The following is a 20088-nucleotide window of genomic DNA, read 5'->3' as shown; positions in this document are numbered from 1 at the left end:
TGCCAGATCTCAGGCCATGGTACACAGCAAATCTCAATTTGGGTGGTTGGCACCACCTTCTCACTGTTTAATGAGCAGGTGAGCAAGTTCTAGCCCAAGACTGAAGGGTAGTCTCCTGGGGGTTGCTGATTTCTTAAACAAACAAACAAATAGACAAACAGACAGACAGACAGATGGACAAAAGAAAGACAAGGAATGTGGCTCTTCTGCCACTGGATATCACCACATCTGGATGCAGGACCTGAAACTGCACCAGTGAATTTGCATCCGGGAGCAGAGCCAGCCTGAGGACCAGTCTGACAGGACAGATGGTGGAAGGCAGAGAGCACAGGATCTGGGTCCCTCTAGCATGAGCCAGTGATGTAGGCAGCTCTGAAGACGCCACCACAATCTGCCAGTTACAGGACTTGGTACCTTTTTAAAATTGGTCAAGCTATTTGGAGCTACCAATAGCCACACACTTTCTTTACAGTGTCTGAAAATTTCACAAAATGCTAGTAATTTCCATTTAAAAAAAAAAGATATATAATAAAGAAAAATGCACATGAGTCTACAGATATCTTTGACACATCAAATTTTCTAAATTTCAAACAATAATATTAAAAAACAGCTTAAGTTCAATGAATGCCAACAGGAACCCTATTATCGCGGTCTACAGTGTTGGGAATACCACTTCCCTTCCTTTTATCAAGAACCCCTCCACACAAAGTACGAAAAACATTACCTTTTGATTTCTCTAGAAAAGGAAAAATTGGCTTTCCTTTAGAAACTGTGGCGGTTTGCTTGTGAGCACCACAGCAACCAGGAGGGGCCAAGGGGGTGACTGGAAGACTCACCATTGAGCCACTTAGAGTTGTACTGGGCCGTGCGCAGTGGAGGTAAGATGCCCAGACTTCGGTAAATGGCGGGATCGCGTCCTGGGAAGTCCATGGCCGTGGCAGCGTATAGCTCCCCGCCGGCTGTGAGGAGAGCTGTGGAATTGTGCTGGGGACTGTAGGGACAGCGAGCCATACCGCTGATCTGATCATGGATCTCGGTCAGGTTACTCAGCTGTGGATGAAGGCGAGAGAGAGAAACCAGTTATCCCCGGGAAAGCGCTTTAACAGTGTTAATGGATAATGCCGCCTGGATGCAAACGAAGCATGTGCAACAAGCACTTTGGGGACTGTGAGGAGACACGACAAACCCACACTCTGACTTTGATGAAACTGTGTGCTGTGGCCATGGTTAGAGAATCCACAGATCCAGCTTCCTTACCATCCCTTAGAGTTACAGAACCGCATGCTGCCAAATGCTTACAAAATAGGAAGTAAAATGGTTGCATACGACTCCTACTTACGATGCATGGGGCAGAGCAGATCTCTCCACTTTAACAAAGAAACCAAGTCCAATATTTATAAAAGCATAAACCACAGTACAGAATTATGTACAATTTTATCAATATAAGTGAATCAGCATATTATGACCAGCCCAGAACTGTGTTCACAGACAAGGACGTGTGGATATTTATAGCATATGTAGCCAAAATTTCCAAAACTTTATTTTTCAGTTTTCAGACAGACAACTCCATGTCTTGCCATCGTTGGGTAGGAATCCAGCCTCTCAAATGCTGGATCCCCGACCAATTACTGCAGGAGGAAAGGTCTCTAGGTGGTGGGGGAATCTTTGTCCCATGCGTTTCTTCACTCTTGCCTAAGAGGCACAGAGCAGAGGGCTCAGGGGGTACTGAGATTCACTGCCTGCTCTACCAGCAGACTTGTAGCCCCAGGCAAGTTACTTAAACTCTTTTGCCCCAGACTCTTTTATAAAATGGGGACCCAAAGGAGAACCACTGCCCTGGGCAGATGTGAGGACTAAATGACTGAGTTGACGTCCAGCTCTTTGGACAGGGTGTAGTACCTGGGGATCTCTCTGTGAGCATCACTTCCTGCCATCCTCCTCCTCCTCCCTGTATTTCCAATAACTGAACATTAATGTGAAAACAACGAACGGTAAAAGCAGATGACACAGGCAGCTTTTGAGAGAAGTCGTGCAACCAGAAAACTAACATGATGATAGACCCTCATTGTGGTCCCTGAGGAAGAGCAAAGGAAATGTCCCTGATTAGGAAGGCTACGTGTGTGTTTTGATGACCCTGCTGTTGTGCTGGCTGAAAATCCCTGTCAATGTGACAGCTTCATAGAAAGAACGTTATTGGCTATAACTTTGCTTTGTCTAGGGTTCCAGTTGCTTGTTTGTTTGCTTTAATTTTCTGGCAACCTTCTATCCAATGTGTGATATCTTTGTTCATTTGGATTGTGGTTTTAGGCCACTTTAATACTTAACAGTATCTCTATAGTACAGCAGAATAAGAAAAAAATATATATTTACAATTAATGTTTAGGGTCACGGTGGGGAAAAAGCTGGTAGAAATAGTTTAGAAACCTATTGAGATTTAATTATATAAGCTATGGTTATTTCCAGTTCTTTATATGATTGAGAGTTGTGATTAGGACTAAACCAATACATCAAATATGTATTCAACTTGACAAAAGATGTTTTTTTCTGTAAGTTAAAAAGCAGCTCCCTGGAGAATAGAAATACAGTTAACACTAGTAGTTTAATAGGATGCTTGGATTTTCCTGGTATTAAATGTCATCAAGACTCGACATGAAGCCATACCGTGCGGTTGGTGCAGATAGGTGTGAAAGCGTTGGTCCCACAGGTAAATAACCGGTCACCACCCACCAAAAGCACCCGGATGTAGTTCTGACATTCTTCCTGAAAAAACAAAACAAAACAAACAAAACAAAACACAAGAAAGATGTTAACAAGGTCTGAGCACAAGGGGAATGGTGAATCTGAATACATTTTATCGGGCTAATAAATTTAGTTTAATTGACCACTATAAAACAAACACAAAACGACTCTTTGACATTGACCAAAAAGTAATAGCAAAACTGTTAAATAACCTGACTTTCTCTTGTTTAAGAGGACATTTATGAAGATAAATATGCGTTCAATTGAAACCTCAAATCATACATATTCTTTTGATGAATGTGTCTTCATTTTGAATTGTATCTGATAACAGTGCACACCCTAAATTGCCTTTGACATGTACTAGGAAAACAAATAACAGGAAACTATGCTCATGAAACAGTGCCTTAGATAACTTCCCAGAACTCAAAAAAAAAAAAAAAAAAAAAAAAGCCTTGCATGTGTGAGTGAGTGTTTCTCCAAATGAGAAGGTCACACAGGAAACTTCATATACTACAAACAGTAAGAAGTTTTTAAACAAAGTTCTGAAACTGCGTTACATATACTTGATTCTTGCTATGTTACATATACATAGCAAGAATCTATTAACATTTTTGATTCTTTGATGGACAAGTGAAAATATAATTAACAAAGAAAGGATGTCTGAACCACATGGGATGAAAGCCCAAGCAGAGGGATGACCCAGAGTTGAATATTTCTTGTAGTTGCAAAGCATTCATAGAAAATCAGGGACAAGGTTATAGTAAGTAGCACATGGGCTTTGAGCCTCTGTATCTAAGTTAGCGATTACATACTCTGGTAGGTACTGCGCTGGAGTTCACCGTCTGGGCCAGCAGAAAAGTCAAAATATGGGGCCACAACAACTCCTTTGGAGCTGTCCACAGAGGAGCATATTACCAACTCCAGAGGGGAGGAGAAGAGAAAGGGTGTAGGAAGGCCACCCAGACAAAGTGATACCTAAAATAAATTTCAAAGGAAAAGTAGAATTTAGTGAGGCTTCCTGGAGGACGTTCCATCTGACACTTGAAAGATTTTACTCAGCAAAGGAGTGAACAGACATTCCAGGCAAGGGGAATGGACTGTGCCAAGGCACCCAGGCTAGAGAAAGCATGGTGCTTTCATTGTGCACAGAAGAGGCCGCACAGCTGGGGAGCCAGTCACGGGCCAGGTGTGCCCAGCTAGTGAGTTTGCACTGAATCCTGAATGCTAAGGAATCCATTATGCTTGTACTGAACAAAGTTCTGACCTGATGTGATGTTGTTATTATAGCACCACTGGGGGTTCAATGTGGAAGGTAAACTGGAAGCCAGGAGACTGCTGTTCAGGACACATATAAGGAAACTACACCCACAATTCAGTCCCACGTCATTCCATGCCTGGACCAGGTAGGAGGTGTGAAAGGGCAAAGTCAGGACGCAGCAAACCAGTGGGATGTGGGGACTAAACAGCCACCTCGGCCCAGACGATGCTGCATGACAGCACACTGGTTTGAATCACATGGTGCCCAAAGTCAGGGAGATTTGGACTTAATGGCACAGAAATGCTCTTCCAGCCAAAGGGAAGCCCAGTCTCCATGAAATGTTGATTTGTCATAGCTCAATCTGCTGCATGGCCTGAGTGTGATGATGGAAAGAGCTAAGCTATTTGAATTTGCTTTCTAAATGTAAAGTAAAATGTCAAGGGTAGATAATTCTCCTAATACGATTACTAGCGATAATAGTGACAAATTTTCACTGGCTGCTAATCTGAAGACACTTAAACTGAGGAGAAAACTGAAATGCAGAATGAAAGAACTACATTGACTATCAGAGGAATTAAGAAATGAGTGTAAATGGTAGATAGTAAATTGGGTGAGAAAGGTGCTCCAGATGGGGAGCTGTGTTTTATTTTGTTCTGTTTCTTTTTTATAACTGGGGAGAGGGCAGGAGAGTTCTAGAGAGAAAGAACTATTACTGACTAAGTCTTTGTAGTACCATATTGTCACCCCTTCCCAGGCTCTGGGAACGGAGGGGGATCACAGGAGAATCACAAGAGGGGCACGGCGAGGCCACCACCTCAGGGAGCAGAGGGACAGAGTTTGCAAAAACAGGATCAAGCTGAGGATGAAAACACAAAGCCTAAGCACGTCTGGGGGCGAGTCCAAACCCTCACCTTGGAGGACGCAGGGCCCAGAGTGCTTGCTGCTGTGAGCAGATAAAACAGACACAAAAATGCCACGAGGATAAAGAGTGAGATGGAAAATTACACACAGTGGGCAGAGGTGGAGATTTTGTTTTCTGTTGCTGCTTTCAGAAGTCTTTCAAGTATGAGTCAAGATGTAAAGAGCTTTCTGTTTGTTTTGTTTTAAACAAGAGGCTGACACAAGACAATTAGAGTCAGAGCCAGTCCTCACCTAGTCCCTGAGTCCCTAACCATGAACTCCCTCAAGGGTAAGTTATTCCAAGGAAATCATTCCCGTTGATAAGAGGTGATCCCAAGGCTGAATTCTACAGACCTGGTGAAAAGGAAGGGCCTCTAATCAATTATGGGAAGGAAACCCAATGAAGACCACTGAGGGACTGTTTATCTTAATCTCCCCAAAAGAAAGACAGAGTGAAAAGAGGCCTGTAGGTCTGAAACATTCCTGAAGGTGGATCACGAACCTGAGAGAACTAGAAAGATGACAAGCAGCGTGTGACAACCAGGATGCAGAAGTGTGCCAGGGAGGGGGGACAAATCCAGCCGGTCTTTTTTTTTTTTTTTTTTTTTTAAATCTTGGAACACAGTAAATGAAGGAAGGGGCAATATTGTTTCAATTATCACATTTTAAAAAGCCATGTTCTGGTCATCTGGACCCCGTGAGAATACCCCAGGTGCCTCTGTTACCTGAGAAGGGTCACGTGCCCTTATGACACGGATGTGCTTCCCCCACTTCGGTGAGTATGTAGGAAGGGAAGGGGAAAATGTGAGGAGCTAGGACAATCAGACATGGAGGCTCGTGCAGTCCTTTTCAAAAAGGATGGAGGAGCACGAACCCTATGGAACCCAGAATTGCATATGACAAATGGGACCCAAGGAGGGTAATATTCTAGATGAGTCCAGTATGCAAGGTCGAATGCAACAGGGTAGAGGAGGGGTGGGGAAGTTCTGCATGTCAGCAGCCAGGCTAGGTCAAGATGTGCCAACTCACTGTGTCCTGCGAGAGAAACCTGTGGGGCAAGCGGAATTTTTGTGTTTCTCCTGAATTGTCAAGAGTTGAATTCATTTGTCCAACAGTCCGGCTCAGCTCATCTCAGACCCTTCCTATTCTGACTCCCTTGGAAGTCTTCTCAAGTTTAATTTACAAATGGCTTCAACTGACTCTAGAAGCTGACTGGATGTAAATCCTAAGCAAAGAAATATGCTTTAAATAATAACTTTTTGGTTTTTTGTTTGTTTGTTTTTTGTTTTGTTTTGTTTTTCTGAAGAGAGATTGGGGCAAGTTCAAACAAAACAACTGAAAAACACAGAAATGGAAGAAAGTGGAGGTACTTAGCTTTTGAGCAGAAGATAAATTTAGGAATGAAAGAGTCAAAATTAAGAATGAAAGGAGTGCCAGCCCAGTGGCTCAGGTGGTTGGCGCTCCATGCTCCTAACTCCGAAGGCTGCCGGTTCGATTCCCACATGGGCCAGTGGGCTCTCAACCACAAGGTTGCCAGTTCAATTCCTCGAGTCCTGCAAGGGATGGTGGGCAGCGCCCCCTGCAACTAAGAATGAACACTGCACCTTAAGCTGAGCTGCCACTGAGCTCCCGGATGGCTCAGTTGGTTGGAGCCTGTCCTCTCAACCACAAGGTTGCAGGTTCGACCCCCGCAAGCAATGGTGGGCTGTGCCCCCTGCAACTAGAAACGGCAACTGGACCTGGAGCTGAGCTGCACCCTCTACAACTAAGACTGAAAGGACAACAACTTGAAGCTGAATGGCACCCTCCACAACTAAGATTGAAAGCACAACAACTTGAATCTCCTGGTAAATTGCTTCATAAGACTATGGTACAAACATGGCCTTTCTGGGGGTAGCTGAACTTGCCATAAGGACTGCTTGGAATCACCTGTTTTAAAATACAGGCACAATGTAGAAATGCCTTTAGGAGATTGTGTTATAGGTTTCTCTTAGAAGTAAGCACTTATCTGAATGTCTTTGAGGTTCTTTTTCTTATCTAAGAACTTTTTCCCCTTTATCCCATTTCTGTACCTTCAAAGTGGTTTAAGAGGATTTAATGAATTCGGGCTTTCCAAGAAGTCATAGTGGTCATTCCCAAGGCCGCTGGCAGCCTGCCACCACATGGCTTGTGTTGTTGATGAAGAGAGTCATCCATCTACATTCTGATAATACCACTCGGACATGCAAACGACCCAGGTGTGCCTGCGCTCCTGCAGGCTGGCCAACCTGTCCTTGACTTCTGGGTGATTCTTGTGTAAATTGATTGCCCAGGTGCACAGCTGCTGACTCACTGAGAGCTTTTAGATGAGGCCAGTGAATGCTCACTGGGTCTCAAGGATGTAAGGTCTGGCCCCGGAAGAGAGAACACGTGTTTTAGGAACATTTTCTTAATGAATGAACTGGTTTTGTCTTATAGCATTTCATCATTTTCTCTTCAGACAACTATGTGTTGCTTGAAGACTGTCACCGTAGAACGAATCATGGCAAAGAGTGTCGCGGCCTCAGCAACACCCAGCTTATCTCCAAACCCATCCATTTTAGGGAGGAGGGTGGAGGAAGGAGAGCTGGGAGCCTGCCAGCCTTTATGTTAATCACAGCACTCCCACCGAAAGCAGTGCATCTGTCTCTTACCGATGCATTACCTTTGTGAGCATCCGAAGAGAACATCTGAGTGGCAATTTAGAATAATTGCATGTGACTTCTAGGTTCAACGAACACCACCAGCGTCATGGTTACCAGGTGGATTTTGAAAAACCATACGATCCAATCAGATTATATATATATATATATATATATATATATATATATATATATATACACACACACATATATGGCACAGGCACACCTGGGCCATTTTACCTGAGTGGTACTATCAGAATGTAGATGGATGACTCTCATTTTATATATATATATATATATATATATATATATATATATATGCACATGGCATATATATTTTCATATGTATATACGTGCATACATATTACAGAAGCATATAAAATATATAGACATACTATTACATCTATTTTTATACATATAAATATAGAGACATAGATGCATATGCCTATAAACATATAGATGGGAATATTCCCATATGTATGAGGTTGGACAATTAAGTTCGCGAACTCATCCTAGAAAAAGTGCTACACACCTCATTGTTGAATATCACTGTGGTCACTTTCAAAGTACTCCCTTTGGGAAGCTATGCACCGATGCCAGTGCCTAGTCCACCCTTCAGAGCAATTTTGGAACTCTTTTTGTGGAATGGCCATCAGAGCTGCCGTTATATTACAGTTGATATCCTGAATGTCATCAAAATGTCTTCCTTTCAATATTTCCTTTATCATCGGGTAAAGAAAGAAGTCATTGGGGGCCAGATCAGGTGAGTAGGGAGGGTGTTCCAATCCAGTTATTTGTTTACTGGTTAAAAACTCCCTCACACACAGTGCTGTGTGAGCTGGTGCATTGTCATGATGCAAGAGCCATGAATTGTTGGCGAAAAGTTCAGGTCGTTTTCATCTAACATTTTCATGCAGCCTTTGCAGCACTTCCAAATAGTCAACTTGATTAACTGTTTATACAGTTGGTGAAAATTCATCATGTATAATCCCTCTGATATCAGAAAAGTTTAGCGACATCATTGCAACAAGTTCACGAACTTCATTGGCAGACCTTCATATGAATATATATTTAATGATGTTATCTAATACATAGTGTACTAACACATGAAAATATAATTTATATATATTTACATAATATGAGTATTTTCAACTGAGCTGACTCCATGGCAAACTTGTTTGGGAATCTCAATTTAAAAATAACAAAATTTGGTATATGTCAAGTACACAGGCTGTTAGTATCTAAGCCACAGAATCCTCAATTTTTGAAGCAGTCACATAGGACAAAGGCAGGTGTGTGGTTTGCTACAGGTATTGATTAACTCATATCTCTCTGCTATTGGCAATCTGGGTGCAGACGTCGTGCTTCACTCCCTGCACCACTGGGTTCCCAGGCAGGATGCTGTCGCTTTTCTTCTCTCACTCATGTGGTGTTTACTTCTTTACTCGCACAATTGGACCACTCGGGAGCTGGACCACAGGATACAGCAGGGGGAACAATACACAGAGCCCTGGATTCTAATCAAAACTCTCCCACTAACTAGCAAAATAATTCTAGGAACTTGGTGTTAAAAGTTCCGAAATGAGATCATGAGCAAGAAACTCTTGAAAATTAGAAAGTGCACAAAGCAGGTCTTTCATTCCTTTAATAATCAGTTGTGTTTCCTTTGTAAAGTTCCTAAAGATCATGGTGGGAAGGGCTTTGGCTCAGACATAATAACCCCAAACAGACAAGGAACCCTTGTTAGGTCACCAGAGAATCGACTATTTATGTTTAAAATAATATTTGTGTAAAAGACATTTAAATAGTTCTCAAAGCAGATTTCTATAGTAGTATTTCAAAACAAAAACTAAAATACAACAGATTTTATTATAAAAAGTTTTAGAATTCATACACACAGATCCCCCCCCTTCAATACATGGAACGTTTAGGCCATTGCAGGCAAAGCCACCCCCTTTCTCCAAAGTGAGCTGAAAATGTTATAAACAAAACAGAACCCAAACTTCATGAAGAATGAACAGGCTTGGTGCCTCCCTTCTCTTTTGCAGGTCCCAACCAAAGATTTGGCTACATGTTCTTGACCCTGAGTCCCAACTTTGTCATTTTAATGGACTACACATGAAATGATGCCTGTGTCAGTCCCAGCATTACCAGGAACGTAAGAGGAAAGGTGTCATCTTTCTTCTCCCCTGCTCTGCAGCCAGCTGAGAAATGTCCCCATCAGAGACGTGAGTGGGCACCGCCATGCCACCCCTGCAGGCCCAGCCCCTCGTCCACGCTTCACATTCTGGAGCTGCAGCAAAATGTACTATGTGGAGCGGCACTGGCTACTTTTCTTAGCGTAGGAACAAGATTACTTCAGTCAAAATGGCTGGCATTTTTCTCATTTTTGAGATGTCACATTTTGCATTATTGTTTTTCATTTCAGGGAGAAGGGAAACTTTGTAATCCTGTGTCAATTTTCATACTATTACCGCACCAACCAAAATATGAAACAGTCAAATTCTCATTTCTAAACTCATGGCTACAAGGAAAAGTCTGACTTCCACTCCCCCAAATAGATGTGCCATTTTTAGTCAAACTGACTGTCAGAATGTTTTCTGATCTGGCCCCTGGAGCAGACAGAACAGGACAATTTGGGGTGTCTGAATTCTGAATCCAGGAGTTTGCACTGGTTGGATAGGCAGCACTGGCTGGGCTCGGCCTGTCATCTGACGGTGTCTGTGTCAGGTGCCATTTTAAGAAAGCAACAGAGAAGCTAAACAGGGAAAGGGAGCTAGTGGAGCAGAACGGAGGGCGCCAGTCGCCCCTCGACACTCACCGCCCAGGAACCAGGCCTGCAGCACTGCCCAGGCTGATGCCTTTATAGATCAATCACATCATTTTGTGCTCACGAACCTCCACAGCCAGGGTTCTGCAGCAAAACTGGGTTGCGTTTCAACCGAGCACTGGTAGTTCTAAACATATGTGAGTTTATCAGCAAACCCCATGCAACTGAAAAGAGCGTGGGAGCGCTCGCTCTCAGAGTAGTGGCATTTGAAGTCTATCTTCATCTGGCTTAAGATATTCGTCTTAAAAAAAGTCCCATTCGCAAACACTGTTTGAATCAATGTATAATTACCAAGATGTGCCATCGTTCTTAACCCATCAAGACCAGCGACATGAGGAGCCTATTGACATGATTTTACTTGACAATGTTGGTGTTACTCATTTTTCTCTCTGTGTCCTGGGAAAACTCAATTAAGTGTAGTCCCCATTGGTCCTGTCTGTGAATCGATCATGTTACTTAATGGTCATGAAAAATAGCCTTTGCTGGGTGTTTTCTGAGTTTTATTTGGTTAATTGCTAAACACCAAACAACAAGTGATCACTGCTTAAGGCAAAACACGGGCCAAAACACATGGCAGAAGCTACGTTTCTCCCCAAATCGTAATAATCTACTAGTAATATGCTACCACACTGATTCGTTTAAAATTATTGACTTAGACTACTGGCAGAAGAACCAGACTAGCTTGAGTAATCGAGCTTTCCTTTAACATCTAAGGAGATTGAAGTCCACAGGGGGGAAGAGGATTAATCATTAATTTTTAAAAGTCTGAAATAAATGTGATCTAGATGAAATATGAAAGCACGCTTAAGGAGAACAAAATTCAAAACGGACAAAACCAAAGTGGCCAAAGCATTTACCATTTGGGAAATTCAAGCCAGGAATCTCAACCAGGGGAATGTCTGGCCACGTCTGGAGCCATGTTTGGTTATTCTGGGTAGTCACGACTGGGTGGGAGGAATTACAAGCATCTAGTAGGCAGAGGCCCAGGATGCTTCTAAGCATGTGACAGGGACCCCACAGCACTGACCCCACAGCAAAGTGTGACCGGCCACAAGCATCAACAGTAGTGAAGGCGAGAAACCCTGCACTGAAGCTCACCACGCAGGTGGGGCCTCACACGTGGTTCACTCATTAGTACCGAGACTACAACACCCACCACAGGCTGTGTCCTGGGCCCACAAGAAACCACCTGGCTCTGCTCCTGGTTCAGGGGAGTGGGCTGGGTAACTGAAATGCCGCAGGCTGGGCAAGTACGAATAGCTACTGATAACCTATGCCATGGGGGTGGGACAGGATCAGGCAGGAGTCCCTCAGGAGAGGGGACACACAAGTCATGGGACACAAGTGAGGGAGACAGGGTCTGAGGTGGGGAGCGGTTAAAATGGGGCCTCAGGAAAGGGAAAGCGCAGCTGTCACCAGGCACAGGGGACAATGTTGGCATTAGAAGCAGGGAAAGAAAGGCTAACGCTTCCATCAGTGAGTGAATCTTGCTAATAGAAAGAAAGCCGTTTTTTTCCACCCCTGTCCCAGGTAACTCTGATCCCCTATTTCATCCCTTCAGGAGGTGGCCTTATTGGGAGAACCCTCTGTGCTAAGGGCCTGAGGAGCAAAAGTGCAGTAAGATATCTGCGTATTAAGATGTGTACACATTAAAGGAAGGCGAAAGAGCCATCTAGAAAGTGCCTTTTCACAAGTTTTATACATAATCTATACAAACGCAATAAGGTTACAGAGGTAAATAAATGTATTATGTACTAATTTATTCATTTTGGGGGCATTTTAAGAGACAATATTCTGATTCTTTGTAACGTGGTGCTACTTTTAAATCTTCTTGTGTCTCTGATGATTTATCTCAGAGGCATTTCTGAGGGTAAAGATATTTCAGTAAATAGCCTTTGTCAATGTTTGCCTTTTTTCTCTTTTCTTTGTCTCGAAGTTTTCCCCTGGTAAGACTGCCTTCTCTTCCTTCTCTTCCATCTTCCTGGTTCTTTATTCAGTTTGGGGAATCCCAGCGACCAAGCTTGCGGAGACCTCCCTCTGTGCCTGACCCTCAAAACCTTACTTAAAAGACAGAAACAAGCAATGCAACTGGATAAAATATAGTGCCTAAGAGTCTTTTACAAACACAGATGGCATCAGGCCCTCTTGCCAGCATCTCTCCGTTTGCGGTATTGCCCCCCAGCTCTTGGCCCTGGGACCACATGTGGCACTGGGACCTCTTTGCTGCTCTTTGCGGATATGCTTTCTTCTGTAACCCAAAGTGTGACTCATGTTGGAGAGCCCACACTCCACTCAAGGAAGATGATGGCTAACAGGGCGCCACGTAATGAGCGTAAGAAGCAGCGTCAGACGAGTGTCCTCAACACGGTCCAGTGTCTTCTCAGGGACATAAGATTCCTTAGAAGACGCAATCACCAGACGCCTCTCACTGAGCCAGCTGGAGCTGCTCCTGCAATGTGCACCGCTGCTCGGGAAATGTGTTTCCAGCTTTAGCTGCAACCCGCTCTTTCCTTGGGAAGTTGGGGGTATAGATTTTCTTATGAAAAGCAAGTTCATGTTTTAAAGACATGTTAAGAGAAAATATAAAGAACTCTCAGATCATGTTTGAGACAAAATTTTTACTTTTCATAGAGTTACTTTCCGGAGTTAGTGCTCAGGCATGATCAGGGGAAACTGAAATACTGTTTCAAAAATCCAGGCCCGTATTTTTCTAGGTGATAGCGTAACCAATTAATTTCACAGCTGAGTCCAATGATTGAGAGTGCCAATCTGATCGCATCTTACGTGAGGAATCTTTTTGGGAAAGTGATAGTTTTCTATCTTAATTTAATGTTAAAACCTTGAGAATTTACTGAACATATATTTTGAAACTTGCTCTTTTTACATGGCACCATCATCAGGAACAGCCTTCACATTCAAATGTTTTATGTACCGCCCTTCAACATGGCACTGCCCACCCATAACCATGTCCCTCTTACCTTTGATTTGCCCTTACTGTAACAGGCCTTCTTGGTCGTTTCATCACACTCCCACTCCACAGCCTGTGGGAAACACCAAAATGACAGCAACTATTATAGCTTTGACTGAATAAAAGAGAAAAAATAATAAAGACACCGGTAACAAGATGAGGCGCTGTGGGCGCACAAGACACCAACATTTTCAAACTAATAAAGGGTTTACACCAAATGCACGAAATTCAGTCACATGGTTTTATGCTTAGCTTTAAAACTGAAGCGTTTTAAAGGACTCACCCCCTAATTATTATGTTTAAGCAGTGACCGTGGGATGTGTGGATCTAGTCACTGGCAGAGAGACACATGCCGTGAGTTGGTGCCTAGCACACTGAGTACAGAAACTGCCATTTTCATGAAATCACAGAAAAGCCCCACAGCATGTTTCAAAGGGAAGCCTTGACACAAAATGATCAAAATGTTCATTCAGACATTTATATTTTAGTTCAATAGTATGTCATCTATCAATATTCATAGATAATGAAGCAAGAATGATTTTGCATATCATTACTCCCAAGATCCATATATAAATGATGACGAGTCAATAAAATAAATAGCTCATGTAAAAAGCACATCTATTATCCCCCCAATACCAGTAATTTTCATACTGCTATCAGCTAGCTCTGACTAAATATTTAGAGCCACGAATTTTAAATATTTTTTTCTCAGACTTCCCAAATCTAACTCATGCTAATCAATTTGATATGCGTCCTTTCACATCTGACACCAGCTCACAAATGGAGCCTGTGATTACTTTAGGTAACATACAGCACTTACTTCACAAGAAGAAATGATGCTTGTAAACATTAATGATCTAGATGCTGTGATTGTGAATCATTTTCTGAACAAATTTAAACATCTGAGTTGTTCATCTTTTCCATTACTATATGGAGTGCACTTTTACTTTTATGGGGTAAAAAAAAGTGTTTTCCATTTTGTACACCTGTTATTACAATTATGTTCTATCTTACTATTAGAGTTGGATTTCTGAAGAAGTCGGGATTTGTAAAGAAGTGGTTAAATCATTATCAGAAAAAAATGTAAGCAAGGGGCAACTTTTCTATTGTTGTTCATTTGGACTAATGTTAAATAATAAACTAAAGGAAGCCCCCAAAAATGAACCAATGTCAAATATTATGAAAAGGAATAATGGTTTCACTCTTTGTTCTAAAAAGATTTATTCTTTCTAATTCTCCTAAACTTAGGAGAATAACAAAGTCATGTTAACACCATTATCTAATATCTACTCTCCTCCAAGGAATGTTACATAACAGAGATTAAAACATAAAACACTGCATCTTGTATAACTTCTCTTACTTGGCAAATATGAGTCCATAAGAAAAGTATTCTAGAGAGAACACTTCAGTGTCTTTCAAACAGAAACAATACTACCACTGTTTTCCCTTGTGCAGACTTAGAGATTTTTGTCAGTGTCAACATCTGATAAGAGATTTTGTTAATTCTTTCTGTGATGTTTTCCTGTTCATAATGTTTAATGGCAACAATAAAGTAACAGTTAATCAACATTTCATACAAACAAATGACTTGAATCCCCTGGTATGATGACAAATGCTTTCATGAAAAGTGATGGTACTTCCAGAGAAAAGGTAAGTGCTTCACATACAGTTAGATAACTATCTATCCCCATAAAGCACAGGTCAAATAAATGCATTGCTGCTGATCTGAGTGGACCTTTCCTTTCTTAGATGTCTTCAGAAAAGCTCGCTCTGTTTTGATTTAAATATACCATGCCTTTGCCCTTACTTAAACTCAAAACAGAATCGATCCACTATGATACATTCTTTTAGCAATATGATTTGGACTTTATATTACCAGAGGATTTAGTATTTGATGTATCAGAGGGATCGTTGTTCTACAATGCCAGGAAAACTACACAGTGAAACGCTTTAGCTAAAGAGGGATTTGTAGTGGCCCTCACTGGGCTAGCAATTGTGTTGAAAGTTAAATAGCAATACCATCTTCAGTAAACATTAAGAGCTGTGAGGAACGGGGTTAGCCCCAGGGTTACGAGAACAACATTTATGAAATGCCATCAAGATTGTTCAGATCTGCCTGCGAAACGGCAAACAAACAGCTTCCCGTGACTACCTAATACCCAAGTAGTCTTTGCATTTTCAAGATAAACACTGGCCAAGGCCTGGAAGGGGAAAGTGATGGGGAAAAGGATGTGAGGGTTTTCAAAACTATTTCATTACTTTATCCAGTTTACCAAGAAGGGGCAGCTGCTCACACAAGTTTACCAGACCAGTAGAAAACAGGACAAGTCTCACAGATTTTTCTGAAGACAATTACTAAAGGTACCAAAAAGTTACTTTTCTGAGGCATTTTTATTACAGTATCCACCAGCTTCCCAACAATATTCAAAGCCAGAATTAATTAAAGACCACGATTGCATAGCTATTCTGTTGATTCACTTTCTACCTGAATAAAGGACAGGTCAAGGGAAATTATATTAAGGATGACACTGAACTACCTATTGTAGGGTGAACACACATTATTGGCTATCATAGAATTTGAAAAGAATAGAAGGGCAAAATGGGTCTTTTCCAGACTGGTCTAAAATTGGGTGTTTCAGATTCAACACATAATGTCTTTCCATTCCCTCAGTGAACCAGGCTTTACCCATTTCACCACTGTGGCGGGGGTCGGGGGAGGGAAATGCTCACTGGACAGAAACGTGAATATCCATGGAACTCTCCTGAACCAGGCCTTATTTCTCAAAGTTACTCATTATTTGTATAAAATTAGATTATGGTTTGACTTGGTCATATCTTTCTTCATTCCACAAGATTTGTTCTAATCTATTAAACTTTTGCTCACGGCTTCTTGCTTATTCTCAGTGGAGATTCTTTGTTATTCTTTCATGTATCATAATTTTGGAAAAAATCCCACTACTGATTTGTGAAGCCATCACTCTGATTGACTTCCTTCTAAGACACTTTCCTACCTGCCCAAACCTACCTTTATGACAATGAAAATAAATGAGAAGGCATTCTGCCTTTCAGATTTCAGTACAACACTCAGGATCTAATTTCCCAAGTCTCTGGGTTTTCAATCTTTAATTTTTGTCATCTTTGTCTTTTTTCATTGCACGACAGCTCAGTAGAGAAAAGAAATCTCAATTCTCTATTCCATTCTGCATCTAGACTTCATTATATTTTCCAGCAGCAGACATGTAAGAGCAATACTGCCGTTACTTGAATATCCAAAGGCTATACACGGTAGGCAATGGGTTTGAAACACCTACATTTTCAAAGACATATAGGTTTCTTATAGATGATGTAATACAGAATTGTACACCTGAAATCTATGTAATTTTACTAACAATTGTCACCTCAATAAATTTAATTAAAAAAAAATTTAATCTTGAGCTTTCAAAAGCAAAAAAAAACAAAAAACAAAGACATATAGGTTTCTGTTTGCGGTCCTTTTTTTTAAATTTTTTTATCTGTAAATACATACAAATAACATCTGTGCTCTTCAACTACTTACAAAGGTTTTGCTGTATACACATCCATTCATTCTCTTTCATGTAATAAATATTCGGTAAATACCTACCAAGTGCAAGATACTGTGCTACATAATGCCAGATGGAAAGGAAACAGGCATATAGGGAACATTTGCACACATTGGATATCAGTTTATAATAAAATGTAAGTGTCTTCTATCAGTCTAGACGAGATCATGCTAAATTTGAGTGCAACAGTGGTCATTTTCATTGTTACATTAGGCACACTCATCTCTGATCCACTGGCACCCTGGGGCCTCCCACACCATCAACTTTCAGGAAGTGACCGTGCTACAGACAGACCTGAAAGGAAACAGGGGAGGCTTGTTTTCTATCTGCAGAAGCCCTGGGATGTAAGGAGGCGCCTTAGGACACAGCACACAACTCAGTGGCACGCACACACACGTACTTAGGTGAACACAAACTGAGTTGACATCTCAGGAGTAAATCAGGTGCGGGGGAAAAAAATGATTGGCTCTTTCTAAGTATGTGTGACATACATATAAACCCACAGTTCTCAGAAGTATATGAACAAAGCTGTGCGTTATCACATTCCAAGGCGAGAGAAGTTAATTAGACAGGGACCAGCAAAGGCAGAGACTGTTCATGAAAATGAAGAGAACAACATTCTTAGGCAGATGGGCCACTACTCTTTCAGCAGATGGCTTTGCTAATTAGATACTGGCAAAAGATTACATTAAAAAAAACTAGTTTAATTACACGGTGCCAAAAATTAACAACTACCTGAGGGCTTTTTTTTTTTTTTTTAATATGTTTGCATTCATTTTCTTATGTCATGTGTTTCTGTGAAACGCTGGAGAATGTTAAATAGCCACAGTGATTACAAACAAATTGCCAGGGAATGTGAGGCCATGTCTTTGTTTAAAACGGAAGCAAAACGCAAGTGAGTTGGAACCTGAATTAATTGTGATCTTTATGCGACTTGACTAAAGTGTCAATCTAATTATCCTTGGGCATAGATAGCATCACTAATTACCTTTAGTGGCCACATGTGGCAGGTTCAAAACAAGTGGCACTTAAAACGGGAAGGTGTGCGTTGAAATGCAAAGGGGTAAATAGTCACTTTGGGAGGATCTGCCCAACACTTCTCTCTGCCTTTACTTCTTAGTGGCTATTAAGTGTATGTATTCACTTTTAATATTAATTTGCCATAAATTTGCATTTATGTCCATGTCAAGTATAGGCAAACCCACTTCATTCTCCCTGGTAACCTCTGAATCAGAGAATTGGAAGGGGACTTTAATTATATCATCTAACAACTGTTTTTAGATTCTCACTACACTGATAGCCTAGGAAATCAGAGATACAGATCAATTGTAAAGAGTCCCATAAAAATATATTTCATTTTTAAAAACCTTACTTTAAAGCTCAAGATTTTCTTCCACACAATAGTACCAAATCAAACCTACTTTGATAACTATACAGTAGAGCTCCCAGCTTGTTAAATGATCATTGGACCTTTTGTTTTTTCAATTGGGCTTTTTAAATCGAGGGCTGTTTTTCAACTGAGTAAACAGCGTATTAGATTCCTAGGGCTGTTGTAACAAAAAATACCACAAACGGGGTGGCTTTAAACAAGAGAAGCTTATTCTTTCTCAGTCCCCATGGGCTAGAAGTCCCAATCAGTGTCCACATGTTTGGTTCGTTCTGGAATCTCCAAGGGGGAATCTGTTTCTTGCCTCTCTTACCTTTGGTGGTGGCCAGCACCCCTTGGCATTCCTTGGTTAAGAATCACCCAATATGTTCTACTGTCATATGGTATTCTCTCAGCATGTTTCTGTCCAAATGTTCCTCTTCCTATAAGGACACTGGTCTCTAGATGAAAGCCCACCCTGGTCCAGTATGACCTCATCTTAACTAATTGCATCTGTGAAGACCCTATTTCCAAATCAGGTCACATTCTGAGAACCCAGATTAACATGAATTTGGGGGAGACATTATTCATTCAACCCAGTACAGACCATGTGACATAAAAGTAAGAGTTTGAGATTGACAATAGTACTACACAAAAAGGGGCATCATTCTGCCACAAATTAGCTGCCAAGCCTGAGGCAAATTATCAATAACAACGTATTGAAGTTCTGTGCTGTGCGAAGCACAGTGCTAGGTGCTATTGTACGAGTACATTGATCCCATTTAAGTCTCTAACACGATGGGCGAGAACAATACTATAACACTGGATGGCGACACTTGTTAAATAACTCACCAAAAGCCACTAAGAATACAAAGTGGGGGCACTAAGAGTCAAACTTTGTAACTTGGATTCAAAGCTCTGAACCAGTCTCCAATCACTGAAATTTTCAAAGTAAGTGTGCCTCATTACTGGTTGCCATGGTTTCTTTTTTTTCTTTCCCATAATTAATATATATATATATATATATATATATATATATATATACACACACACACATACACACACACATATATATATATATATATATATATATATATATATAGCACAGAAAATTGTGCACATCTAAGTTCAGAGCTGTTGGCATTCAGTAAACATTAATTAATCATAGAAAGTATTGATTTCCGTGTCATAGAGTATATTCATTTTTAAAGCCTCAGGACCCAATTCACGGCCCTAGTATTGATTTTAAAGGTGTCATGATTCATCTAATGAACTATAGAGTCAGCAACTGTATGGCCAAGGTATGATAGAAGAATCTGGTGTTGGTTTTTGACTTTAAACATCTTGAATGTGAGAAGACAGTCTGTTCTGGAAACAGCCACAATGTTGTGCCTTCAGAATGAAGGTTGCGACACCATCCCTCCTCTGTTACAGCCCTCCACAGGCCCCTCAGTAACCTGGAGTACAAGCCAAAGCCACCTGGAATGTTCTGCCACATCCAGCCACTTATTTTCTCTCTGTGTCGTTTCCTAGGACCGCCACCCCCACACTCCGCTCCAGGAGACAGGGCTCCTTGGACGGGTCCTCAGACCCTGCTTACATTTCGCACATGGCCTGTGCACGGGCCAGTCCCACACCCTGGAACCCTCTTCTCCAGATGTGCACCTAGCTAACACCTGTGCCTCCTACACGGCTCTGCTCACCTGCTGTCTCCCCACTGGGGCCTATGTAACGATGCATGTACCACTACACCTGCCTCCTCAACCCCCACTAGGAGGCAAGTTAC

The 20088-nt window shown here is 41.5% G+C and overlaps 1 protein-coding gene across 5 annotated transcripts in view; it reads right to left on the bottom strand.

Moving 5' to 3' along the window:
- Positions 1-20088, bottom strand: part of SEMA5A (semaphorin 5A) — a 422672-nt gene that overhangs the window by 135815 nt on the left and 266769 nt on the right. For all 5 annotated transcript variants that reach the window (XM_074329093.1, XM_074329094.1, XM_074329090.1 and 2 more), the window contains 3 exons: positions 13366-13428; positions 2662-2760; positions 837-1050 (listed from right to left, as the gene is read on the bottom strand). In XM_074329093.1, the coding sequence (XP_074185194.1) occupies positions 837-1050; positions 2662-2760; positions 13366-13428 (376 nt within the window). The remainder of the gene's footprint in view (positions 1-836; positions 1051-2661; positions 2761-13365; positions 13429-20088) is intronic.

Source organism: Rhinolophus sinicus, linkage group LG03 (assembly GCF_036562045.2).
Source record: "Rhinolophus sinicus isolate RSC01 linkage group LG03, ASM3656204v1, whole genome shotgun sequence".
Taxonomy (NCBI): Eukaryota; Metazoa; Chordata; class Mammalia; order Chiroptera; family Rhinolophidae; genus Rhinolophus; species Rhinolophus sinicus.
This window is presented reverse-complemented; position numbering and strand designations above follow the sequence as displayed.